This window comes from Pseudocercospora fijiensis (assembly GCF_000340215.1).
Source record: "Pseudocercospora fijiensis CIRAD86 unplaced genomic scaffold MYCFIscaffold_9, whole genome shotgun sequence".
Classification (NCBI taxonomy): Eukaryota; Fungi; Ascomycota; class Dothideomycetes; order Mycosphaerellales; family Mycosphaerellaceae; genus Pseudocercospora; species Pseudocercospora fijiensis.
In genome coordinates, this window is record NW_006921540.1 from 135685 (window position 1) to 159907 (window position 24223).

At 46.8% G+C, this 24223-nt stretch overlaps 6 protein-coding genes across 6 annotated transcripts; 2 read left to right on the top strand and 4 right to left on the bottom strand.

Annotated features, from left to right (window-relative positions):
• Positions 1-6: 6 nt before the first annotated feature.
• Positions 7-5758, bottom strand: MYCFIDRAFT_208907 (uncharacterized protein; the record flags this gene model as incomplete). Its single annotated transcript, XM_007932459.1, has 11 exons — positions 7-194; positions 223-403; positions 431-601; positions 626-697; positions 723-772; positions 802-1058; positions 5263-5372; positions 5402-5501; positions 5537-5559; positions 5595-5663; positions 5690-5758. 11 exons carry the CDS (start codon positions 5756-5758, stop codon positions 7-9), a joined length of 1290 nt encoding a protein of 429 aa, XP_007930650.1.
• Positions 5759-5984: 226 nt separating this feature from the next.
• MYCFIDRAFT_58397 (uncharacterized protein) lies at positions 5985-6940 on the bottom strand (the record flags this gene model as incomplete). The annotated part of the gene is made up of 2 exons (XM_007932407.1): positions 6823-6940; positions 5985-6764 (listed from the first exon to the last, which is right to left on the bottom strand). Exons 1-2 carry the CDS (start codon positions 6874-6876, stop codon positions 5985-5987), a joined length of 834 nt encoding a protein of 277 aa, XP_007930598.1. The 5' UTR covers positions 6877-6940.
• A 342-nt stretch (positions 6941-7282) lies between these two features.
• Positions 7283-9445, bottom strand: MYCFIDRAFT_216578 (glycosyltransferase family 15 protein). The gene is made up of 2 exons (XM_007932460.1): positions 7900-9445; positions 7283-7841 (listed from the first exon to the last, which is right to left on the bottom strand). The coding sequence occupies exons 1-2, from the start codon at positions 9134-9136 to the stop codon at positions 7777-7779; spliced, it is 1302 nt and encodes a 433-aa protein (XP_007930651.1). The 5' UTR covers positions 9137-9445; the 3' UTR covers positions 7283-7776.
• A 670-nt stretch (positions 9446-10115) lies between these two features.
• Positions 10116-12746, top strand: MYCFIDRAFT_204969 (uncharacterized protein; the record flags this gene model as incomplete). The annotated part of the gene is made up of 2 exons (XM_007932461.1): positions 10116-11836; positions 11932-12746. 2 exons carry the CDS (start codon positions 10116-10118, stop codon positions 12596-12598), a joined length of 2388 nt encoding a protein of 795 aa, XP_007930652.1. The 3' UTR covers positions 12599-12746.
• A 499-nt stretch (positions 12747-13245) lies between these two features.
• Positions 13246-14222, bottom strand: MYCFIDRAFT_212330 (uncharacterized protein; the record flags this gene model as incomplete). Its single annotated transcript, XM_007932462.1, has 1 exon — positions 13246-14222. A coding segment is annotated over one exon (757 nt), but the record flags the coding sequence as incomplete, so codon positions are not given.
• A 228-nt stretch (positions 14223-14450) lies between these two features.
• On the top strand, positions 14451-15469 carry MYCFIDRAFT_72052 (uncharacterized protein). The gene is made up of 2 exons (XM_007932452.1): positions 14451-14821; positions 14896-15469. Exons 1-2 carry the CDS (start codon positions 14509-14511, stop codon positions 15315-15317), a joined length of 735 nt encoding a protein of 244 aa, XP_007930643.1. The 5' UTR covers positions 14451-14508; the 3' UTR covers positions 15318-15469.
• The last annotated feature ends 8754 nt before the right edge of the window (positions 15470-24223 follow it).

The window sequence follows — 24223 nt, forward strand, 5'->3', positions numbered from 1 at the left end:
AAGAGTTTATAATGTCGGGAGTTCGAGGCCATCCTCATCCTCATCGCTACCAGGCTCTGGCTTAACGACTGCGTGCTTCCCCTTCTCCTCGTCGTCGTCCTCGTCGAACTCGGGCTGGTTCTTGGACGCCTTCTTCGGAGTCTTCTTCTTACTCGGCGTAGCGTCGTCGTCGGCTATCTTCATGTCAGCGTACGCTCCCACAGAATGCGCAGTGAGATTCACAGTTCTTGCGCTTGCGGGAGGTGGGCGTAGCCTTCTTCTTGCTGCCCGGAGTGGAAGCACCATTCGTGCCGCCGCCGGCTGCTTGCTTGCCGAACAGCTTGTCACGCAGCGGGTACCACTTGTCGCGGGCGGCTTTGGCGGTCTTGTACTCTAGGTCACGGGCGAGTGCCTCCCAGTCGACCTGGCAGCATGGTCAGTAACAAAACACGGAGGTAAATGACATTGAGGCGTGACGTACGGCAGAGGTGTTGATATACTTGCCAATGGCAAGCAACATCTGGTGCTCACGCGGCGCGAGATTGATGGCAGACATGTTGGCTGCTTCTGGGGTCGAAGGTTCTTGATGGGTAGTTGAGCAGTGCTTGGTGCTGTGGAGGGGCTATACTTGTTGCGAGTAGGTGACCCGGATTGTGTTTGATGTTGAGAAGAAGCTGAAGTTTGGATAGAAGGTCGCTTTTGTCCTTGCGCTGGCAGCCTAGTCAAGCTCACCTAGACAACACTGAAGCTGGGTTTGGTGTGGCTGCCATACGAATCTGCTTCACTACGGCTGCTCAACGCTCGTGCATGTGCTGTCCGCACCTTCCAGAATTTGCCGAGACTTCCTGTGATCCAACTCACAGCTTCGTTTGATGTTCAGCAGATGTTCTCGAGACCAGACAAGACCTCGAGCTGGACTGGAAGCACAGAAACGTTGCAACGGAAGTCGCAGAAGACCTCTCTGCTGCGACAAGAGTCTGGGCCATGTGCTAGTGGAGAGACAAACTTGATGTAACTGATGTATTGGAAGAAGGACTAATCTATGTAGAAGTCCGAAGATGAAGTGCAGCAGTTGCAGCCTCAGGCATCAGGCACGTGATGGACCCTAACACCTAGGCATATACTCCAAGTCACCCCCTTAGCACGTGTATATCGCTATAGAATGAAACAAACAAACAATACAATAGCTATTCTATTAGCAAAGCAAACAAGGGGTATTATATTAAAACGGTCCTTTAGTAACTAAGTAACGGCCTCTAGTACTAATAGGCTATAGGCGATAATAATTATATCGTCGACGTAGATAACGATAATTAAGCCGCTAAGAACGTGTTTAAATACACACACGTTAGTTATTATTAGTATAAAGTTTAGGCTCTTTAAGTACTTCCGAAGCTCTTTATACTAAAGTATTAGTAACTGCTTTAGACTATATAGTACCTTTAGTAATAGGCAAACTATGCTCTTACTACTACGCTCTTTAAAGCCGTATAGCTGTTTAACGTAGATCTTATACTTATCGCTAATTAGGGTATTAAGGAAGGCTATTAGAATATCGTATTGCTTAGCCTCTAGGTCGTAATAAGCAATTAGGCTAAATAGGGCTCGAAGCGTATAAGGCTTAGCAATAGCCGTATAGGTCTTATTATAATCCTATCCTTCGACCTGTATAAAGCTATAGACGACCTAGCGCGCCTTAAAACGGCTTATATTGCTATTAGCGTCTCGCTTAATAGTAAAGACCTATCGGCTATAGACAACCTTGCGACCTTTAGGCACCTCTAGTCGAGTTATATAAACCTATATATAATTGTTAATTAGTAACTTATATTTAGCCTTATAGGCCTCCTTCTATTGCGGCTAATATAGTAACTAAGTCGCCTCCTTATAGCTCTTCGGAATAGGAATAGTATCTCTATCTAACTATTTAGCAATATAGTAGGAAGCTATAGAGCCTTTTATATAGGCTATCGGTATATTAGCTATTATACGTCGAGTTAACCGCTTAATACTACAATTAGCTAGATAGCTACGTAATAGGTTACGAGCGGTCTTATTGCTCTATGTCTTGCGTATAGAACGATTACTAATAGCTTTAGCTAGTCGCTTAAACTTAGGCAACTAGCTAGGCTCGCCCTTCTTAGCGTAAGGATCGTACGCCGGTTCTTCCTCTTTATTACTTAAAGGCGGTTAAACAGCTAGTAGGTTATCGTCGAGCGGTAGCGGACTAGCGACCTTATTAGGCATTTGCTAAGCAGGTTCGTCTAGAGGCTCTTCTTATTAGGCTAGAAGCTGCTAGACTATACTAGCGGCGTCGGCTAGTAACGGAGCCTCGTTACTTATAGAATTGAACAGAGCCGGTATAATAGACTTAATACTAATAAACTCGCTCTTAGAAGGGTTATTAGGATTAGTATACAGATCTATACTATTTAGAAGTAGAAGGTTACTATCTAACTTAATAAACTAAACATCCTTAGAAGCGATAACCTTATATTAATTAGGTAGGTAGATTATATACTTTCTAGAGTCTATAGAGCCCTTAGCATAGCTAACTAGCTTACTAACAAGACCTCTACTATCTATCTTCTTTCTACGAGCGACACTGTAATCGTATATAATAGCAGTACAGCTATAAGCTCGAAGGTACTAAAGGCGTAGCTGCTTTCGAGACTAATTAAGCTACCTAGCTATAATAGTATAGGGGCTAAGACCTTCTAGGGTTCTAGGTATAATATTAAGGACCTATATAGCGGAGGCAATAGTATATAGCTATAGAGACTTTAGAAGGTTAGCCTATAGCATTATCTTTCTCGCAGTCGTATATACGATATAATTGCTAACCTTAGTAAGGCTATTCTAAGTCGATAAATAAGGTATAGTAACTTGCAGTATAATACCCTCGTCTCGAGCCTAATTTAATAGCTAATTTCCGCTATATTTACCCCCTCTATCGAGGCGGTAGATTAGGATTAAGTAACTAGTCTATATACGGATATATATACAATAGTCCTTAATAGCTACTATAGCCCCTAACTTGAGCGTGCTAGCATACTCGTGTCGATAGCCTAACTTAGCGTACGTAAACAGCGTAAAATAGCGCTCCTATAATAGACCTAGATTAGTAATAGTAACTACGTCTATATAGATAATATAGTAAATCGTAGATAGTCGAAGGCGTAGTAGACGATTGTATTCCTTATAAGCTATCGCTATCCGATAGGCAATGCAGTCGCGGAAGTCCTTCTTAGTACTAGTAATAACAATCTAGCCCTTAGCTTCTAGCCGTAGCAGCTTGCGGTAATAGATATAGCTATATCGTAGATGCTACTCTTCTATCGTACCTATTAGTACCCCCTTCTTCGATAGAAGCGTAACAACCTAGCTATCCGGACTAGAGGTTAGTATATATAGATAGGGGAGACTATTCTTGCGGTATATCTAAGCAATAGTAACTTCCAAGCCGTTAATAATAGTAAACAGCACGCGCTTATTATTCCGATAGAAACAGCCCTTATCGGCAAGCTTCTTAGTAGATAGGAGGTTAGCTACTAGACCTAGTATATATAGTATATCGGACAACTTTATATTGCTTATACTACGCTTATTAACAACCTTAGTCTAAGCTATACCAACTATCGTAGCGTGCTTCGTATTACTACTAAACCGGATAGGAATGTAATAGCCTTCGTATTTAATAAGCAATAAAGGGTTATTAACTATATGTATGCTAGTACCTAAGTCGATAACCTAATTAGTAGTATAAGTCGCTATAGTAAGTGCTATAGAAGCTGCGTTACTAATAGTAATCGTATTAAAGGCGTAGTTACTGCTTAGGTCTAATAACACCCCCGGGGTAGCATTAGCCGCATACAGGCCCTAGGTACTATTCTAACTAGATAGCGGCTATTGCTATTATTGCTGCGCAGTTAGTCTACGCTGCTGCTGTTGCTACTATATCCCCTTCTTCTTAGCCTTCTACTGTTTACGACGCAGTTAGTCTTCCTCCTTTAGATAAGAGTATTTAGTATAATAGCGGTCGGAAGGGTACGATCCCTAATAATAGGCGTACTTCTTACAGTTAGACTAATAACTACTCTAGTTGTTTCTACTACGACTACGACTACTATTATTGTTTCCGCGGCTACTACGACCGCTACGGTTCGAGTTACCTCGACTATTGCTATTACTATTGCTACCTTGCTATTATAGTTAGCGTTAAAGACCGAAGAAGCTATTATATTGGGCCTAGTTTAGTTAGGCTACATTCTTATTAAGTAACGCGCTAATAATATTATTAAGGGTGCTATTATTAATAGTATATTCTAAGGTGCGCATCTGCTTACGGCGTATTTATACGAATGCCTCGTAGAATAGTGCGATTTGTATAATAAACATATAGATAGCCTAATATTAGCTAATAGCCAATTTAGTATCCTTTAAGGCACCGAGCTTCTTCTTATGTTCGTTATAGAACTTCTCGACGTCCTTACTATCGTAGCGAAGGGTAATATAGTCCTAGAAGAGCATAAATTTAGTAGACCTACCTTTACTAGTATATTTCTTCTTAAGGAAGTCCTATACTTCCTAGGATATAGACAGACTAAGTAGTAATTATTAAATATTACTAATACAATTAGCGAAGATCTAGGTACGCGCCGTTTAATCTTTAGAATCCTATTTATCTTAACGGTCCTTAAATTCTTTAGAAGTCTTACTAGAGGCCTTAGTAAGAGGTCGTAGGCGGGTGCCTTATATATAGCGCTAGACCGATATACCCTTAAGGGCGCCTTTAGCGGTATATAACTATAATAGGTAGTTCTCCTTATTCTTTAGCTTAGGAATATTGCTTATGTAAGCGCTAGATGTTATAGGGGGAGCTATTGCGGACAGCGACGGCGATAATATAGAAAGAGACTATAGACTTGTCTTAAGGGGCAGCCGATAGGCGCGCCTATATTTTAGTATAGCGGATAGCTAATACTAATATTAGAAACCGGTATAGCGGACAGCTAACACTAACAGTAGCCGACTCGAGTCTAGTACCTACTAGAATACTCGAGGGCGGCGAGGGTAGTAGCGACGATAATAGTATTAGCGTAATTTTTAGTAACGAGCGCTATCTATATAGCAGTCGGATTAACTATTAGAAAACGTATAGAATGCGTTAGAAACGCAGGGGGCTCATAACCACTTAATATAACTAATATATTGGAAGAAGGACTAATCTATATAGAAGTCCGAAGATGAAGTGCAGCAGTTGCAGCCTTAGGCATTAGGCACGTAATGGACCCTGATACCTGGGCATACACTCCAAGTGACAATGCTAGTCCGCATGCTTTGAGCGTCCTGTCTGTGAGGGCGGGAGCGTAGCTAGACAGCAGGAGACGGAGCTGCAAGCGGCAAAACGGAATGCGGCCACCACCAGCATAGAAGTCTGGTAGGTGCGCCCAAGATGTGTTGAACTGCTTCCAAGAATGAACTTCGTATATGATCTATCCAAGCTACGGTCAAGAGAGTTCCTGTATCCCTCTGAGTGCTTGCTACTCGTTCACACGAGAAGGCGGGAGAAGAGCCTACCTGTAGCATCAATAAAATGGCATTAGTTGGCCAACTGATCCAGGTGGGTGTCGGATCTTGTGCCTTTGAGCGGTCATTGAAGCCAGAGTAGTAATTGCGTACGCCTCTGCATTCCGAAGCTGCATGCAACAATTTCCAGCGGCGATGAGTACCGCATCTCAATGTCAAAGCTGAAGCGGATCAGCAAAGAGTCATTCATCGTGAGTGTCCCAAGTCAGTTTCCTGCCTGCCTTCAGCAGTAGCTCTCGTCAGGCGTGGGCGCAGAAGATCTCTGTACGCCATGCAATGAGACATCGTTTCCGTCTCCGCGTCTGCAATATGCTCGTGATCTTCCCTCTGCGAGAAGCCGTACAATCGAGAATTCAGAGCGACAGGCCAGCGCATGACTCGCACCATGGCTCTTCCTGGGATAGCTTTTGTCGCCTTCATCGACCACCAAGCATATTGCTCGCAAACTGATAACTTCCCAAAAACACCGCACCTCCAATACTAATCCACATAGTCCTCGGACCAATGCCACTGAAAAACGTCTTCCCACCCTCTTCCCTAAATATCCTTCCCGCCAAAGAAAACACATCCACCTTCCCCGTGCTCAACATCATCCTCGTCTTGAGCACATCCAACGGAGTCGTGAGTCCCGCAGCCACCGCACCACTAAAAGCCCCAAACACCGCACTTTCCGCCGCACTCACATCTCTCCCCCTATCCATTCCTCGTTCCAAACCCCACCTCTTCAACCCCTCCCAAAGCGGAAACTGAATAATCGTAAACGGCACCTCCCTCATAACGGTAATCCCCCAACCGCGATACAACTCCCTCCCCACCGACGCCAATCCACACGTATACCTCTTCCCCAAAATGTTTTTCAGCGCCTCCATCGAGCCAGGAAACTGTTTCGCCTGCGCTCTCTGCTTCACAACTTCCGTGGGCACTCGAACCGCACAAGCCGCAATTTCCCCCAAACTCGCCGCCAACATATGACCTCCCACCGTATTCCCCTCCCCAACATTCGTTTTCACCCCTTCGTACACCACGAAAAAAAGTGCCGCGCCTGGAGCAGAGCCCACGGCCGCTGAACCCACGCCATTGTAAATTCCGCGAAACCCGCCAGATTTCCAAAACCCGGGGGAGGATTGGAGGCGGGTTTTCAGCGTGTCGAGGGGGTATAATGAGATGTCGACTGTGGTTCCTGCGAGGGCGCCTGCCTAGGGATGTTAGGGAGCAGGTTGCAGCAGATATGGAGAGAGGGAGAGGGATGCGTACGAAGAGGGAGCGGAGGTAGGGGGATTCGAGGAGGGGGGGTTGATAGGGATCCATAGGGATTTGTTGAAAGGCCCCAACGCCAACGCCGGAAGAAATGCAGAAATATGTACAAGGACAGAGAAATCTTGGGGTTGGTCAGCAATGGGAAGATGAAGGTGATGAGAGCTTCGAGATGGAAAAGGTTCGGGAGTGCGATGTCGGCGCCGAATTGCCTCGAGCTTGACGATCCAACCACACTTTCTGTGAAAGGCAGTGTACTTATTGTCATTCTACGATTCTTTCTATTTGTTTTCTCGACAAATTTCTTTTATTCAACCTAGCAGCTGTATTTGTCTCGCGTCCATCAGACCGTATTGTCTAGCAGCTTCAAGGACGGAATACGAAGGCTCATGAGATCAATTCTGGGCATTGCATTACTACCGTTCCGAGACGAGACATCAACTTGCGTGAAAGGTGGCCACTCTGGTAGAGCTGGATCGATTCCGCCAGGTATCAGGTACAGAGGTCCTCCCGTAGAAGAGCAATCGCTCAACCCTTGCTCGAACGCGAAATAGCTTGGCTCGTGTACTCGTATGCAAAAACGCCGATGCCTCTACTAGTGCTTCCGTACCACCCACCTGGCGTTCCATTCGTGCCGCTTTCATCTCCCCGTCGTATTTCTTACACGCAACAAAGCCCTTTCACCAGGGGTATTTCATAACTCCATTCCCAATGCAGCGAGGATCAAACGTTTTCCAAAGAATAGTTTCATTTTGCTCGTACTTGCTCCCGTATTTCGAACCTGACCTCGGAGAAACGACTCGCTCGTCTTCTTCGCCAAAGGTGCGACAAATGGTGGTATGCTTTTGTCGCAGGTCGAGCAAACAGCACGACTATGATAAAGCCAAGCGTGACGCCTAGGATGATGAGAGGCCAAAGCCACTCGAGCGCGATCATGTCGTATCGCCCAGCCAGTCACTGTTCCTTTTCGTAGCCTTCAGGCATAGGCATCTTGTTCACTTCGTACCATCGTTTTGTGCCTAGAAGCCACGTGTTAGTCTCGGTTCTCACCAATTCGACAAATCTGGTCACTCTTACATGAGTAGCCATTCCAGTCAAAGTTGTCCTTGGGATTACAGTGGCACTTGTGATCAAGGCGAGTCTGCTCTCCGGTTGGACAGTGGGTGAATGGGACGTGGTAGTACGCGATGTCGTTGAAGAAGTGAATCTCCTCCTTCTTCAGCATGAGTGATGCCGCAATCGAGTGGACTGGCGCATCGCCCCAGCGCTCGTAGAAGAACCCACCCTCCTTGTCGAGGAAGTCGAAATACTCCAAGTATGCCTTGCTTCGTAACCACTCGAGATTGCCGATTTCGAAGTTGGACCAGAAATGGCAGTGGTTGTAGCTCTCACCGCCGTCATCTGACAGCCATTCCATGGCATTACCCTCAGCGATGTGCTCTGGGTGCTGCTTGATGAACTTCTTGACGCTGTCCCACAGAGTTGGAATGGTCTCGACGTATTCGTAAAGCGAAATGACGAAGCTGTACTTCTTCTTTTTCTCGGCCATCATCTTGAACGGATCGTATGCAACGTCACAGAAGAGCTCAATGCTAGGCTCGACTCGCCAGTACCACTCGTACTCAAGCATGAGAGGGTGTCGGAAGAAGAAGCCCGACTCGTATCGACACATGTGTCTGTAGCTGATGCTGTCTCCGTAGATGATCTTGCGCTCGTGCATGTCCTCTCTGACCTTCTTAGCCTTCTCTTGGTCGATCCATTCTGGGAAGCCCCAGTGTTCCTTGTCGATCTTGCCGTATCTCGCCTTGCCAGAAGTGAGAGCGGTGGTGACCTTTTTGAAAGTGTCATCAAACTCGGCGTCGTTCAAGAACACCCAGTCGTAGTTGTAGTTGCGATTGAAGCGATCCTCGACTTGGCGGATGGATCTTGAGATTTCCCAGACATCGCTGTTGCGGGCAAGTGTCACGAAAGTGGCGTTCATGCGCGGACCTGGGGCGGACGTTGGAGGGAGCTGCTGTTGAGAGCCCACAGCTGGGTTCGGCGAAGTGTTTTGAGTGGACGCAGCTTGTGGCGCGGCGACGTGCTTGCTGTCCTTGTCGTCGCCCGAAATGACAAAAGTGCTGCCCGAGCTGGACGATGAGGATCCGCCATCCTGATTCCCTTTCCATATACCTTGCGCCTTAAGCAGCTCTGTCGCTGACTGAATATGGTCAGAGCCAGGTACTCGCGAGTTCGAGGCGGTAATGAAGTAGATAAAGACGATGGCTACGAAGGCGCCGATGATGAATCGCATATAGCGCGTAGAGCCTGCCATGGTGCTGTCGCGGCTGTCAGGCTGCCTGCGATTGTGGTTATTGGTAGGTGTGGTATGTGCCCAGCAAGGGGGCGGGCGAGTCTTTGTTGTATACCGCCGGCGGCGGCGGAGGATGTCGTTGTGTCTGTCGCAGTCGCAATTGAAGCAAGCAGGGGAAGAAGGGTCGAAGTGTAAAGAGTGACGGAGGTGAAACAAAGTGGTAGAGGTCAGCGTCCAAAACGAGAGTGGAAGAGTATGCAGACCGCGTCCTCACTGCTCAGCCAGGCCAGGGATGGGTTCTCCAGAATGTCCACGTCCCCTTGGTTAACTCGTTGCTGGTCGGCGTTCGTCGGGTAAACAGGGATCAACCCCTACAGTGTCCACATAGTTAGCACACAGAAGCCGCTCTGCAGGTGAATAGACAAGGCTCAATTGGACTCGCTTGTAACAGCGCTTTGCCTCTTCCAGTCGCCGCCGCTCTCGGAGACTGAATTCTGACTCTTGAAGGTTCAAACCGTGAAGTTTAACCTGCTAAGTCAGCAGCTACAGTGGACGGCTTAAACCGCTTTCAAGCCACTGTTGTCGATGGTGTAGAAGCTGATGAAGAAGATAATGACGTTTTGTATGGGGCCACACCGGATTTAGCATGGAAAGTGGAACCTGACAAGGGGATTGCCAGGGTGGGTGTTCGACGGACTTAACCACGGAGGCGGTTAAGGGGGTCCAGCGCACGCGCGGCATCACGGCATCACCCATCACGGCATCACAGCATCAACACTAACTTTAGTGCACCTCTGCCTCTGCACTCAACACAACACAACCCATCGTTGCACCGTCGCTTTAGTACGCAGCCACGAGTTGGCCTCCTATTGACCTGCGCGCATCTGCGCCAATCGATTCTCCCATCAATATTTGACATTGACTTCAAGCGGACGGATGGGAAATATCACCCATCTACCACCACGCTACCATTACATCAATCACTACTACATCAATCACCATGTCGTTCTTTGGCTTCGATACCACTCTGCCGCGCGACAAGCCGGCACAAGGCTCGCGGGGCATGTTCGAGTCTCACGACCCGTTTGGCGGACTGAGCGGCGCTGGTGAAGGCGATGGCGATGACGAGTATTTGGATTTTGAGCAGACCTATGATGGGCTGGGCAACCAGCTGAACGAGACTGGTGATGAGGACAACGACGACACTTTTGGAGGTGGGCCTGTCACAAGAGAGCAGCTTGGCAGAGACTTTGACTTCGCCGGCCAGACTGCGAATGTGAGAGGTACTCTTCTGGAAGAGCAGACACTTCACCATGCCCGCCAACCATTCCCTCAACCTCGCGCGCAACCTCAGCAGCGACCAACGCGGACCGGCTATGAAGCGTACAAGGAGCCACAATACATTCCAAAGCTTGAGGCCGATGCATCCATTTGGGGCTCGTCTGTTGCGAAAAAGTCAGAGCCGGCAGGACAGCCGCAGCCACCACCAGGCATGGGTGGCGCGAAAATGATGAGTCTGGAAGAGGTGGAGGCGGCTATGCGAGCACATGCGCGTCCTACACCTCCGGCTCAGCCAGACATTCAGAGCCAGACACTAGGCTTGAAGAATATGCTGGGTCTTGGTGGTGCACCGACGCCTCCAGCCCAGCCTCAATTTGCGCAACAAAGGACACCACAAATCCTTCAGCGACCGCCGCAGCTTCCACAAGAGCTTCCAGCACAGCCAAGCCCGGACTACCAGAATCGTGCACCACACATCCTGCAGCGACAGCACACTCCCGGCAATGCTCGACCCGCTTCGCAGGACTTTCATGGCCAGCCGCCACAACCAATGCAGTTCCAGCAAGGACCACCTCCTCCAGGCTTTCCTCACGGCCAGGTCCCACGTGGCCCTATGCAGCCAGCTCACCACCGAGGTCCGTCTTACCAAGGCCCGCCAATAACACAGGCGCAGCAGATGATGTCGATGGCGCCAGAGGAGCGTGCTGCATACATGGAAGAGGAAGCCAAGCGAGCCAAGAGAAACCACAAGATCTTCCTCCTGAGCAAGAATAATGGGCTTATGACCCCGCAAGACAAGAACTTCATAACCCGAATTCAGCTTCAGCAGCTACTCACCGCCACTGGAGGTGTCGACAACGACCCTGGCAGCGAGGAGCAACTTGCGGAAGACTTTTACTACCAGGTCTATGCGCAAATCCGTGGCCCACCTCGTAGTGGACCTGGTCAGCCAATCAACCAGTTTGCGCAGACTTATCTTTTCCAAACCGGCAGTCGATACGGGTATGGCAGATCGAGACATCATCCACGTGGCGGTGACAACCATGTGCAGAGAATGGAGCAGCAGGTGGCCAGAGCTGTGGAGGCGGCCAAAGCGAGACCAAAGAACAAGTCGTTGGTCATGGAAGGCTCGCTCGGCAAGATCGCATTCAGCAATTCGAAAACTCCTCGCCCACTTCTTAATATCAAGCGACCCGACTCTGCCGACGTTAGAAAGCATCATCCTTCCAAGCCCGCTGATCGAAAAACTACTCTCCGCAACATTGAGACCATGCACGCAGCATTGATGCGGGTGGAAGATCACGACAGAAAGCAGCCTCCGCCTCCACAGGAAGATGGCTCCCCCGACGTGTTTGAAGCACACATAGGATGGCGAAGCGAGATGCAGGAACTCAACCAGCAGTTGTGGGATTCTCTCAAGATTATGGTTGATCATAACAAGTAAGTGCGCTCCTATCATTTCGATGCCGCCTTCTAACCATATCTAGCCCTGCTACCCTCCACCCCTTCATCCAAATCATCTCCTACGGCAAGAGCAAGAGGATTATTCCACGCATCTTCCGCCACCTCGATGACCAGCAACGGCTCACCATGTTGACTCTGATTGTCATTCATCTCGATGTTCTTGATGTGATCCGCGACGCCTATCCTCCAGCCGATAACAGCCCTCTTCCAGCACGAGTTAAAGAAGAAGTCGAACTCTTCAATAACTGTGTCATCACGCCGCTTTCGAGCTATGTAAGCGAGGCTCCGCTCAATATCATCATCGGATTGCTCGGCCTCGTCCTCGATCGAACACAGGTACAGCATGTCGTTCGCACCAAGATTGGCAATCTCATCCTGACTATCCTCATCGCTCGTGCTGCGCTTCTCAAACAAGCTCAAGGCAGCGAGGACTTCTCGCAATGGGAAGACATGTATGCGCGACTCTTCGACACCCTGGAACCTGTCCTGCCCTACATATTCCCCACGGACACCAACATCGCTGCGAGTGATGATGTGCATGTATGGCATTACTTGGCCGTTATGGGTGCCGCCGCTTCGCCTGATCAACAGCAGCGACTTGTGCTCGGAGTGAAGGACCGCGTAATGGAAACCGTGGCGATCAGCAAGACATTGCCGGAAGCAATGAGTCAGAAGAGATTGAGTGACGTGAACTTATTTATGAGGTCTATTGGGTTGGATGTTGAATTGCTTGGGTGATGAAGAGACGTACAGTGGTGGTAATCAAACGAGTAGAAGCTTCGAAACCAGTGGTTGCAGACTTTCGTCGCAACGTAATGAGAGTGCTGCTGAACATGCGCGGCACCTTTGATTTGCCATAGTCATGAAAAGCGTTCTGTATTCGTCGATTTCAAAGCTTTCTTCCAATTTTCTTCCAATCCCACTCACAGCCACAGTCGTCGAATCGTTTATCTTCGATTTCTTCTCCTCCTCATCTAGTGCCGTGTTGTTACCTAGCCCTCCTCCTATACCAAATCGCACATTGGATTTAAGTATAGATGGAAGGATATGGAGGAGGGATGTAGATCTCGCGTTGAAGAAGAAGAAAAGAATCTCGAACTTCAAGTCTCCGAGTTTTATACATCGAGGGTTCAGCATGTGATTCGACCGGTGAATCGAGATGCATATAGAAAGCATCAGTTAAGGTCTTGTGATAGTGAGGATGTTTGTTCAGTTAATATTAAGTAGCGGAGTTTTATATATCGAGGCTTGGCATATAATTCGGCGGGTGAATCGAAATACATATGACACGGTGACGCGAAATCATTAGTTAAGGTTTTGTGATGGTGAGGATGTGTGTTTAGTTACTGTTAAGTAGAGAGAGGGTCTAGGTGATTACAGAGGTTCCCGCTAGTAGTGAGATGTAATTATTCGCATTGCATGGTTGTGGTGGCTTCTTGCTCACGTTTCGTACTTTCGATCATTCCAATCATGAATTTATATTGCCGTCATTTCCCCCCCTCGACCTCCCTTCGCTGCGCAGACTGTGTACAGCTTCTGCCATCCGAAACAACGACACAATCGACTCCCTGCTCCTGTAATCGCCATTAACGCCCTTCCGTCGATCTACTCCTCCCTCGAAACAACCTTAACCTCCCTAACCCCCTCCCCCTCAACCTCAATCCCCTCCAAAACCCCCTTCGTCTTCTCCCACTTAACCCCAAACAACCCCGAATTAACCCTACACATCCTCACCTCCCCCACCTCCCCATTCTCCCTAACCAACCTCAACAAATCCCTCATCGCCGGCTCCGTAGCCCCCAAAATCCGACTCGGGGAATCCTTCCTCCGACCTTTCGATCTCGAAGTAAACAGACATCCGATAAAATGCTCGTTCTCATCGTCGGGCTGAGGAGGTATGAGTAGAGCTTTCTGCCATAATTCGCCGCCGTGCATGTGGCAGTGGTCGTGGTAGATGGTGTAGGCGGATGGGTAGTGGGATTTGAAAGCTGCGGCGATTCCGGCGCCCCAGGAGCCTTCGGTGTTGCAGGCGTGGATGAGGAGGGTGTTGGGTGGGGCGGAGAAGATGTCGCCGGTGGATTCTGTGAGGGTGAGGGTGAGGGTGAGGGGGGATGGGTGGGATGGGTCGTGGGTGATGGGTTGGTCGATTGATGACATGTTTTTCTCTTGGGACTTTTGAGGCGTCTTGATTGCGATTGATTTGGTTTGGGTTGCTTTTGGACGACGTTGTGGCTTTGGTGCTGTGTTGTTGGTCTTGGATCTTTTGGATGGTTGGTCTGCTGAGAAGTCTGAGGCGATGTTGGGACCGTTGATGTCTTCACTTTTGCGCTTTTTGGTCGGGCGCAGATCTCGCGACGACATGTTTGAAAATGCGATGTTGTTATGCGAAATAGGTGTGCATGCGAAGTTGATGTATTGGAGAGCTGAGACCCCAGACGCAGACGCCCGCATCTAGCTCCATTGGTGATGATATGAGGTCTGAAGCCTGAGACAAACTTCCTCGATTACGCTGGCCCTCTTCCCATTGGCCACAACTTTCTCGGGCCAGGAAGGAAGTTCACAACGCCTCGACAGCAACATCTCCTCCTCTCCGGACACAACCCATTGACTGACCACCTCCGCTCCTACCCCGCCGCGCACCCGCCATAATGTCTGTCTCATCGAGAGCGGCCACCTCGCTGGTGCGCCATGCTGCTCGCCAGCAGCTCCCGGCACTGCGCTCCTCGACAGCCGTCATGCAAACCCAGCAGCAGCGCAGTATGGCCGATGCCTCAACCTCCCACGCCGTATACAAATCACCCTTCCACCGCGGTACAAGTAGTCAGCAAGATACAACCGTCATCCCGTCCTTCAAGAACTACCGATCCAGCTCCGGCGAGCAGGGCAACAAGATGTTTCAGTATTTCATGGTTGGTGCTTTCGGTGGCATCAGTGCTCTCGGCGCGAAGAACACCGTGCAAGGTAAGCTAGAAATGTGTTCCGAGGCGGCAGATGTGGATCGCGAAGGACAATGGCTGATACAGTCTCAACTATAGACTTCCTCGTAAACATGTCCGCATCCGCAGACGTCCTCGCGCAAGCCAAGGTTGAGGTCGACCTCGCTACCATCCCTGAAGGAAAGAACGTTATCATCAAGTGGCGCGGTAAGCCCGTCTTCATCCGCCACCGAACCGCCGACGAGATCAAGCAAGCCGAGGACTTTGACTGGAAGACCCTCCGCGATCCACAACCCGATAGCGACCGCGTCAAGAAGCCCGAATGGCTGATCATGTTGGGTGTCTGCACACATTTGGGATGTGTGCCTATCGGTGAAGCAGGTGACTATGGTGGTTGGTTCTGCCCATGCCACGGTTCTCACTACGATATCTCCGGACGTATAAGAAAGGGTCCCGCACCATTGAACTTGGAGGTGCCAGCATACGATTTCCCAGAAGACAATGCTCTTGTCATTGGTTAGAGAAAGAACGGTGGGATAGATGGGGAGCTTGTGATACAGAAGTGGAGCTGCAAGACGGGAATAAGAGAAGCCGGGACAGGAAAATCTCCTGGCTCTGTACAGTTAAGATACATGATTTTTCTAGCGTCTCCGAAACCAGTTCTGTAACAATGCTTACTCTCGTGAGATCAGCTTCCTCTGCGCATACCCTGAACTCGTGGCAGACATATTAGCAGAGGAACTGCTTTGGTGCAAGCTCTGGAACGGGGTTCGCATGCCCGACGAAGTTCCACGATGGCGATTTGTCGCCTCGCGGTAACGGATTACAGTTGAGGCGAGCTTAGAACTTGCTATACTAACTCTTTCTCTACTTTCTTCCAACTTTGACAGTCCAGACCATCATCGACATGTCCCAACTCGAAGCGCGCCCGAAACGCCTGCCATTGGAGCTCTATTATCACACCTCCTCGGCAGACGACGATCCCGAAACAACAATCGATTTGAATTACGATCCGCCAGCGCCTCGCAACAGGCATTCGCAAAGAGCTACCACGGTGATCGCATCTGGAGGATTCGTCCTACGTAGGCGGAGATAAACAATGACGGACGAGAACGAAACGATACTAGCCCTGGGCACTACACTAGAGGATCATTCCTGCATCTTTCGCTGACCGTCTTACATCTTCGGTATGAACACAACGAAAGCATGCGCAAAATCAATCACGAGGTGCTAAAATTCATCTAGTGCTGTACGGGTGTGCCAAGATGATGGGCATAGTGAGCGGTGTTAGATCAATGGGACCGCGGAAGTGACTCAAACGTCCGTGCGTTCCGCGCTATCATATGCAAGTCGCCTCGAGCGCGCAAAACAATCTACACTTGGCGGCGGAAGCACAAATTCGTCCATCAACAACTTCGCGAGTCTTAATACAACTTCCGCTAACCCAATTCAGAGCTACTTATCGCTATACGACTCAAGTACGATCAGCATAGCGACCCTAACTCTAGCCTAACGAGTCCACAACCTCGTACTACAGCTCTTGGAAAAGGTCTATGAAGCCTTTATCGCAACAAACGAAGACGAACCAGTCTCAATTAACGCTAACTACAAGTTCCCCGTCTAACTTTACATCGACCGCAGCACCCGCCGCCGCTACGCCGAAAGCTATTACCGCCGCTCCTTCAAAGCCTCGATCCCTACACTCGAAGGAGAAGAGTCCAACAATCTAAGTCTTTTGCAATGGCTGGATTCTATCCCGACGGAACATCGCGCATTAATTAGGAGAATCGAAGTGGGACGGGCTGGTGACGACCAGGCAATGGCGCAGGTGGGAGTCGATCTTATGATACGCTTCATTCGAATCAAGAATTGGGACATGCCATATCTGGTGGGTTTTGCAAGTTGAACTACCTTTACCTCTGGCGACGCTGTCCTCCGCTTGCAAGGATTCCGAATCAGTCGCTGGCAGTCGGGGTCACCACTTCTGTCTTATCCCGGCATGGACCCTAGCAGCGTTTCTGCGGACGTTGATGAGACTCGTCCTGTGGTCCATTAGCAGCCCGCTCCAGCTGAAGAGATCAGCCTTATTGCAACATCAAAGGCATCTCCCTGATAGTCAAGAATGAATCATTGCCGACGTCAGGCTTGTAGATAGCATCTTGACCTGATACTTCAGTGGTGGAACAAGAATATGCATTTGCTCCGAACGAATCAACAACTCAACCATCTAGCGGAGAACGACAAGTAAAAGCATCAGTAGTAGGCTGCTGAAAAGTCGCAACAAGCGCCTATGATGGCAGAGTATGCACTAAGGCTAGCAGTCGCAACAGCATTAAGTTTATAAACGACGTTCCAAACGTTGAAGTACCTAGATACGAAATCAGCCTTAGAAATTCAAAGGAAAGAAATATGCAAAAATACCATCTCCTAGCACAGAAGCCACGGATCTAGCGTCTCAGACCCGTATCATGCCTAACAGGTTTCTTTGTCGTTGCGTCGAAGCCCTCTCCTTCTACTCTCGATTTCGTCTTAATTATGTAGCTAACATGCAGCAAAAGCGGGGGTGGGACCACATATGTGAACTGCATAATGCAAAGTGCAGCGACCAAGCTAGTCAGTTCGAAGTAGTTCGGGATAGCTGCAGCAAAGACACTACCTCCATTCAGGCGCTTCGTAGTTAAATTCGTGTGTGTGCTGCTCGTGACTTCCATTTCTACACTATACTACATTAGGTTTAGCGCTATTCGAGATCTTATTCTAGCGAAGCGCCTAAAGCCAAACCGTTGCTAGCGGGTGTAGGTTGCGTTACTACTACTATATTTTATATCGAATAGGCTATATAGCTTAACAACTATTAGTCGTAGTATAGCACTTTATAGAGATAGGACCTAGATAATTTAGCGATTAAGAATATCCGCTATTTTAATAAGCTAGTCGCTTTAGAAATGCTAAAGTTATTATCGATAAACGTAAATTGCTACTCTCGACTAACTCGTTTACCTATCCCTATATACTTTATAAGTAAACAAACGACGCCCTTCTACGTTAACAAAGTATAGGGGGTCTACCTTTCTAGTACCCTCTACAACCTCCGCGTATCTATTTACTATATAATTTAGTCGTATACTCGCCTCGACTTAGTAGGGCAAACTAACCCTTTAGCCTCTAATATCTTTAATCTATATCCTAATCTTAACAAACCTAATACGCAGTTGTAAACTTTAAGTATTCTATAAGCTCCGCCGCCTATTAAAGTACGCTAAATCGATAGTCTAATTTAGACCTTACCGCCGCCGGAGAAAGCTATCTAAACTATTCGAGGCCGCTAATTAACAAGTTCGACTCGAGGTCTATCTAGCATCTAGTATCTAGTATCTAGTATCTAGTATCTAGTATCTAGTATCTAGTATCTAGTATCTAGTATCTAGTATCTAGTATCTAGTATAGCTAGTAATAAAGCCCGCTATAAGCAGCGCCTAGCCGAGAAGGCCGCGCGCTAGAAGAAGCAGCAACTCGAGCGTTAAGAACTATATTAAGCACTGCTACTAGGTCGCTCCGCTATTATACGTATATATCTAGACTTCGGTATCCCTCCGATAAAGCTACCTTAACTAAAGTCGGAATAGGCCCGGCACTTTAAGCGGCGTATCGAGAAGATTACAAATCTAGAGACATCCCTCGCGCGTATTTAAGAGTTAGTATAGCAAGTAGGCTAATTTAAGGAGACTATTTAGTACTAGGCGGAAATTATCGAGAAGGGCTTAACGAAACTCCTCGACTTTAAGTACCCTAGTTTAGCATTCGTTCCTATACTAGCGTAGAAGATAGTAATATACGTACTTATCTATAGCTAGAATAATGTCCTGTTTATTACTCGTATAGGCGAGGGAAAGAGTCTGCTATTCTAGGGCTTTATAATACTAACTAGTATAATTACTATCTAAGTAGTGCTATTAAACCGCTTAGGCGCCGAACAAGTAGTAGCAATCGAGCGTATAGCTAGTAATACTAGTAGTCTAGTCTACTTAGTATATATCTCTACTAAAACTAAGAAGATCGACCTAGGTATGTTTAAGAACATCCTTAATAGCAAGCTCTAGTATATTCTACTTAGCCTAGAATAGGTAGCATTACCGCAATTTCTCTCGCTACTAAACGACGGGCGTATACGAGAGAAGGTCGGCCTAGTTGTTATCGATAAGGCATATCTAATCTATAACTAGGGTAAACCTTCTAGCTTCCGCGATAAATACTCGTAGGTCGGTTAATTACGCGATCGCTTACGTATCGATACTAGTACTCTATTAACCTCGGCTACTATAGATAAAGAGTATACTAAGTATACGATAAAGTATACTAGTATACGTAAAGAGGGACTTAATCCGTACGAGACTAAGATTATCCGTAGTAGTATCGATCGCCCGGAAATTATATATATTATTAAGTTTATTCCGAGGGAGTATCTAACCGATTACGATATGCTATATATAGTAATCGACAATGCCGTATCCTATCCGCTAATTCCTAATAGAGAAGAGAAGGAGGTTACAAAGGGATTAGCAACACTATAGAATATATACAAGTCCTTAGTGTTTATCGACGGCTATAAGTATATCGCTAACTTCGTCGATATTACTCGTAGCTAGTTGCTATATTTAACTAAGGACAATCCGGACTATACTAAGAGATATTAGTACGGCGTAGGTCCTAGTATTAATGTCTGCTATACTATCTCCTTCTATACTGCAAAGGTACCTAAGCTAGACTAGGATAATCGGTATAATAAGTATTATAAGCTAGACTCTAACATTCGCTATATAGTAGCAACTACTGCCGCTAGTATTAGTCTAGATATGCTAGACATCGCGGATATATACTAATAGAAGTTCAACATTACTCGTAATACTAGTAACCTTTAATAGCGACTTAGCTATATTGCTCGACGACTAGCTCTCTTATACTCGGAGGGATTCTTCGATATACTATACTTCTATCGGCCTCGGGCGTTCTTCTTTGTGCTATACTATGCCGGAGATTATATTAAGCGAATGCTAGAAGGCGCTAGTATGCTTTCTATTCTTCTACTAATATAGATATAGTCGTAGGCTAGCGATCGTAGTAGTAGTCGTAGTCGTAGTCGTAGTAGAGGCAGAGGTAGAGGCAGTAGTCGTCGTCGTAGTCGTAGTCGTATACGCGCTGCCGGACCTAGTAGACTGCGATAAGAGCTTCCTAGCGAGGATATCGGCGGCGCGAGTAATTAGGATAATATATATAGCGATACTAAGATAGATGCTAGAGATAATACGCCCCGTCGCAAAGGCAAATCTAAGGAGAGTAATACTTAGAATACGTCTAAGTTAGAGAGCTAAAAGAAGATTCTAAAGATCTTCTTAGGTGCCCTAAACGATTACCTTAAGATCCCTAGTCGCTGCTTTCGCGTAGTAATAAACGAGCACTACGGAGAGCATTTAACTTAGTTTCTATACCTACTAGGCTAGCTAGATCTAAAGGACTATTGCAATATCTACAACACTAACCTAATAGCCGAGCTGCCCGGGCCACCGGTAAAGCGTATTAAGCCGGTCAATCTACTAGGCAAAGGTACGAGACCTAGCTATATACTTAAATATATTAAGAAGTAGTGCTCGGAGAAGGTCGATACCCTACATTTGCGCAAGAACCGCTTGTTCCGTATACTAGCTAGTATATATATAAAGGACAGACTAATATAGTCTATATCGGAGGTCTTCCTACTTACTTAGTTATACGATGCCTAGGAGGATCTAAATCTTAGTACAGATAGGCTATTACAGGTCGTACTAGAACTAGATAATTAGCAATATAAGGATAACCTCGAAGAATTGCTAGCTATTATTATTAGTATTGCTAAGCAGGTGTATACTAATTAGGAAGCATATAAATCCGAACAGAAGGCGAAAGAGGAGGCTATAAAGAAGGCTAAGGAAGATATAGCGGCTACTATTATAGAGCATTATAACTAGACTATAGGAGGTAAAGGTAGCTCGTCCGAACTACGGCTAGTAGCACCTAGGACCTGAGAGGAAATAGAGGCAGACCTACGCGACCTAAACTAGTCCCTAAGACGCTCTGCCTTTACGAACACTATCCGCTAGTCTAGTATATAGAACAGTCTTACTTAGCAGGCTTAGCAGGCTTAGCAGACGACTGCTACCGCGGCACTATCTAACCCTCTATCTAATAGTAACGATGCTGCTAGTCCTTCTAATAGTAACGCACTACCCGCTAGGAAGCGTCGTCGTCGTAGTACCTAACTAGACCCTAGCTAAGCCTAATCTGCTTCTGCTTCTACTTCTGCTTCTACTTCTACTAATCCGGCCGTTAACGAGGAGTACGATATTACCGCAGAAGAAGCAACTAAGTAGTTAATACAAGCTTATATTAGTCGTCGTAGTAGTCGTAATATTCGCATTACTTAGGCTACTAAGGGTCTATATAGCGAGGGCGCGCGTACGAGGAGCTTAAGTGCAGCGAGTAGCCGTAGTAGTAGAGTTAACGACGATATCCTGTCCTAGTATCTACCGAGTAGGTAGTAGAGATTAGCGCTAGTATTAGAATTGGCGCTAGAATTAGTACTAGCACTAGAGATAGCGCTGTAATTAGCGGTAAAATAGCACTAGAAATAGCACTAGAATTGGCACTAGAATTAGTACTAGAATTAGCGCTAGAGATAGTACTAGAATTAGCGCTAGAATTGGCATTTAGTAAGGTCCTTCCTTACTACCCTTCTATTATGTCCTTATAAGCTCGCTAAGTCCTTGTCCTATCCCCGGAAAAGTAAGCCGTAATACTACGCTCGATCGCGTTACTTCTACGAGTATAGGCCTAGTTAAGCTGCTTCTACGAGAGCAGGCCTAGTTTAGCTGCTTCTACGAGAGCTAGCCTAGTTTAGCTACTTCTACGAGAGTAGGCCTAGTTTAGCTGCTTCTGCGAGAGCTAGCCTAGTTTAGCTGCTTCTACGAGAGCTAGCCTAGTTTAGCTGCTTCTGCGAGAGCAGGCCTAGTTTAGCTACTTCTACGAGAGTAGGCCTAGTTTAGCTGCTTCTACGAGAGTAGGCCTAGTTTAGCTACTTCTACGAGAGCTAGCCTAGTTTAGCTGCTTCTACGAGAGCTAGCGTACAGTAGTGCCTAGTTTAGCTACTTCTACGAGAGCTAGCGTATAGTAATGCCTAGTTTAGCTGCTTCTACGAGAGCTAGCGTATAGTAGTGCCTAGTTTAGCTACTTCTACGAGAGCTAGCGTATAGTAGTGCCTAGTTTAGCTACTTCTACGAGAGCTAGCGTATAGTAATACCTAGTTTAGCTGCTTCTGCGAGAGCTAGCGTATAGTAGTGCCTAGTTTAGCTACTTCTGCGAGAGCTAGCGTATAATGCCTAGTTTAGCTGCTTCTACGAGAGCTAGCGTATAATGCCTAGTTAAGTTGCTTCTATAAGAGCTAGCGTATAATATGTAATGCCTAGTTAAGCTAGAATTAGCAATAGGGATAGTACTAGAATTAGCATTTAATAAGGTCCTTCCTAACTACTCTTCTATTATGTCTTTATAAGCTCGCTAAGTAGGCTCTTCTATCGTATCCTTTGCGATAAGGGTTTGTAGATAGTCGTAGGTGTCGATAGTCGTAGGTATCGATAGTCGTAGGTATCGATAGTCGTAGGTATCGATAGTATATAAGAGCTAGGCGAGAAGCGTAAATTCGAGGCAGCGATAAGGATGCCGAGTCCCGCTAAGACCCCGGATTTAGCACAGCAGAGCGCTTGATTAGTAGGATTAAACGTTATAGCTACTTCCTTCCGCGCATTTACAATACCGACTTTACGACTTTTACGACTTTTATAATAGTATATTACTAATATAGCAAGATACGCCGATTGCGCGCATTTCTAGCAAATAGCGCTAACAAAAGTGTCTAACACGATAACGACGGCCGCCTTAGGTACTAAGAACCGCCTCCGAAACCCGAGAAGTTGCTAATACTAGCGAGAAGTTACTAATACTAGCGAGAAGTTGCTAACGCTAGCGAGAAGTTACTAGCGAGAAGTTGCTAGCGAGACTAGCGAGACTAGCACTATACTTACTACACCGCATGCTCTTATAGATACTACAATATATACGGCAAGGATAGATACGTAGGGCGATAATATATATCGAGCGCTCGTAAAAGTACCCTTCGAGAAGCTACGATAGCCCTCTTACGTTAACGCTCTCTATTACTTAGACTCTCCCTAGAACGATTATTCCGATAACTAGTTACTACGTAAGGTAGAGAAAACGAATAGTAGCGTCCGGGGATCTAATTAACTAGCGGCACTAAGCGGCTACAGAAGCACACACTCCGAAGTATACTAGTATTATATATAGCCTATATACTACGCGCAATGCGTAACAATTAACGCATTCTGTTGCTAGCTACAGCACGCGAGGTATATAGGAAGGGACTTATTAAGCGAAACAATAACAGCTTATTCGCTAAAGCGATACTTATTAGTACCTAGACAATAATAGAGTATAACCGCGCCCTTAGTATTAGAGACACCGTAGAAAAGGGTTGTTAAGCGCGTTATAGTCGCACAGTAATATTAATACGCTTGCTAGAATAGAAGAGGAGGCGCACTACAGTCGGATAACAGTCTTAATACGCTCGGTTCGGATCGGTGCGCACTATAGTCGAATAGCAGTCTTAATACGCAAAGGGCTACAGTCGTGTAGCAGTGGAGACTAGGACTAAGACTAAGCGCCTTCGGGCTTAAGTGTACTAGAGGCCCTTACGCACTAGGGTTATTATAACTAGCAGTCCTAACGAAGGCGTTACGCCGACTTAACTAGATGCGCGTATATTATCCTATAAAGAATCCGAACATAGGAAGCCTATAGCCGCTACTTAAGGTGTACCTTACTAAAGAGTTTTTACCGAATTAGGCCTAGCCGCTACTTAAGGTATACCTTACTAAAGAGTTTTTACCGAGTTAGACCTATAGCAATGCTACGAACCTATTAACCTACTTAGTAGGAGAGTCGCTATCGAGCCGCTACTTAAGGTATACCTTACTAAAGAGTTTTTACTAAGTTAGACCGTTAGCCGTATTATAGGTGTACCTTACTAAAGAGTTTTTACCTCCGCTAATCTACCCGAGACCCGTAGTTTGTTATACTAAGACAAGACTACGATCTAATAATAACTATACTCTTTCGGTTAAATACGTAGTCGACGCCCGCTAAAGCTATAGTATACCTACTCGCTAGGAGAGTCGCCTCGCAACGTCTTACTTAGCAAAGCCTATCGGAGACCTTAAGAGAAGGACTAAACAAACTCTACCTATCGAGGAACCTTAACTATTAGACAAGCGGCTCTGTCGGTAGCAAGCCGCAGAACTAGCAAGGAATAGTGTTAATC

Excerpts from the sequence above, each read along its gene's own strand:
- MYCFIDRAFT_216578 (XM_007932460.1), bottom strand. The coding sequence starts at position 9,136 with ATGGCAGGCTCTACGCGCTATATGCGATTCATCATCGGCGCCTTCGTA. Across the intron at positions 7,842-7,899 it reads TGACTGGAATGGCTACTCAT|GCACAAAACGATGGTACGAA; the intron begins GTAAGAGTGACC and ends CGTGGCTTCTAG.
- MYCFIDRAFT_72052 (XM_007932452.1), top strand. The coding sequence starts at position 14,509 with ATGTCTGTCTCATCGAGAGCGGCCACCTCGCTGGTGCGCCATGCTGCT. Across the intron at positions 14,822-14,895 it reads CGCGAAGAACACCGTGCAAG|ACTTCCTCGTAAACATGTCC; the intron begins GTAAGCTAGAAA and ends TCTCAACTATAG.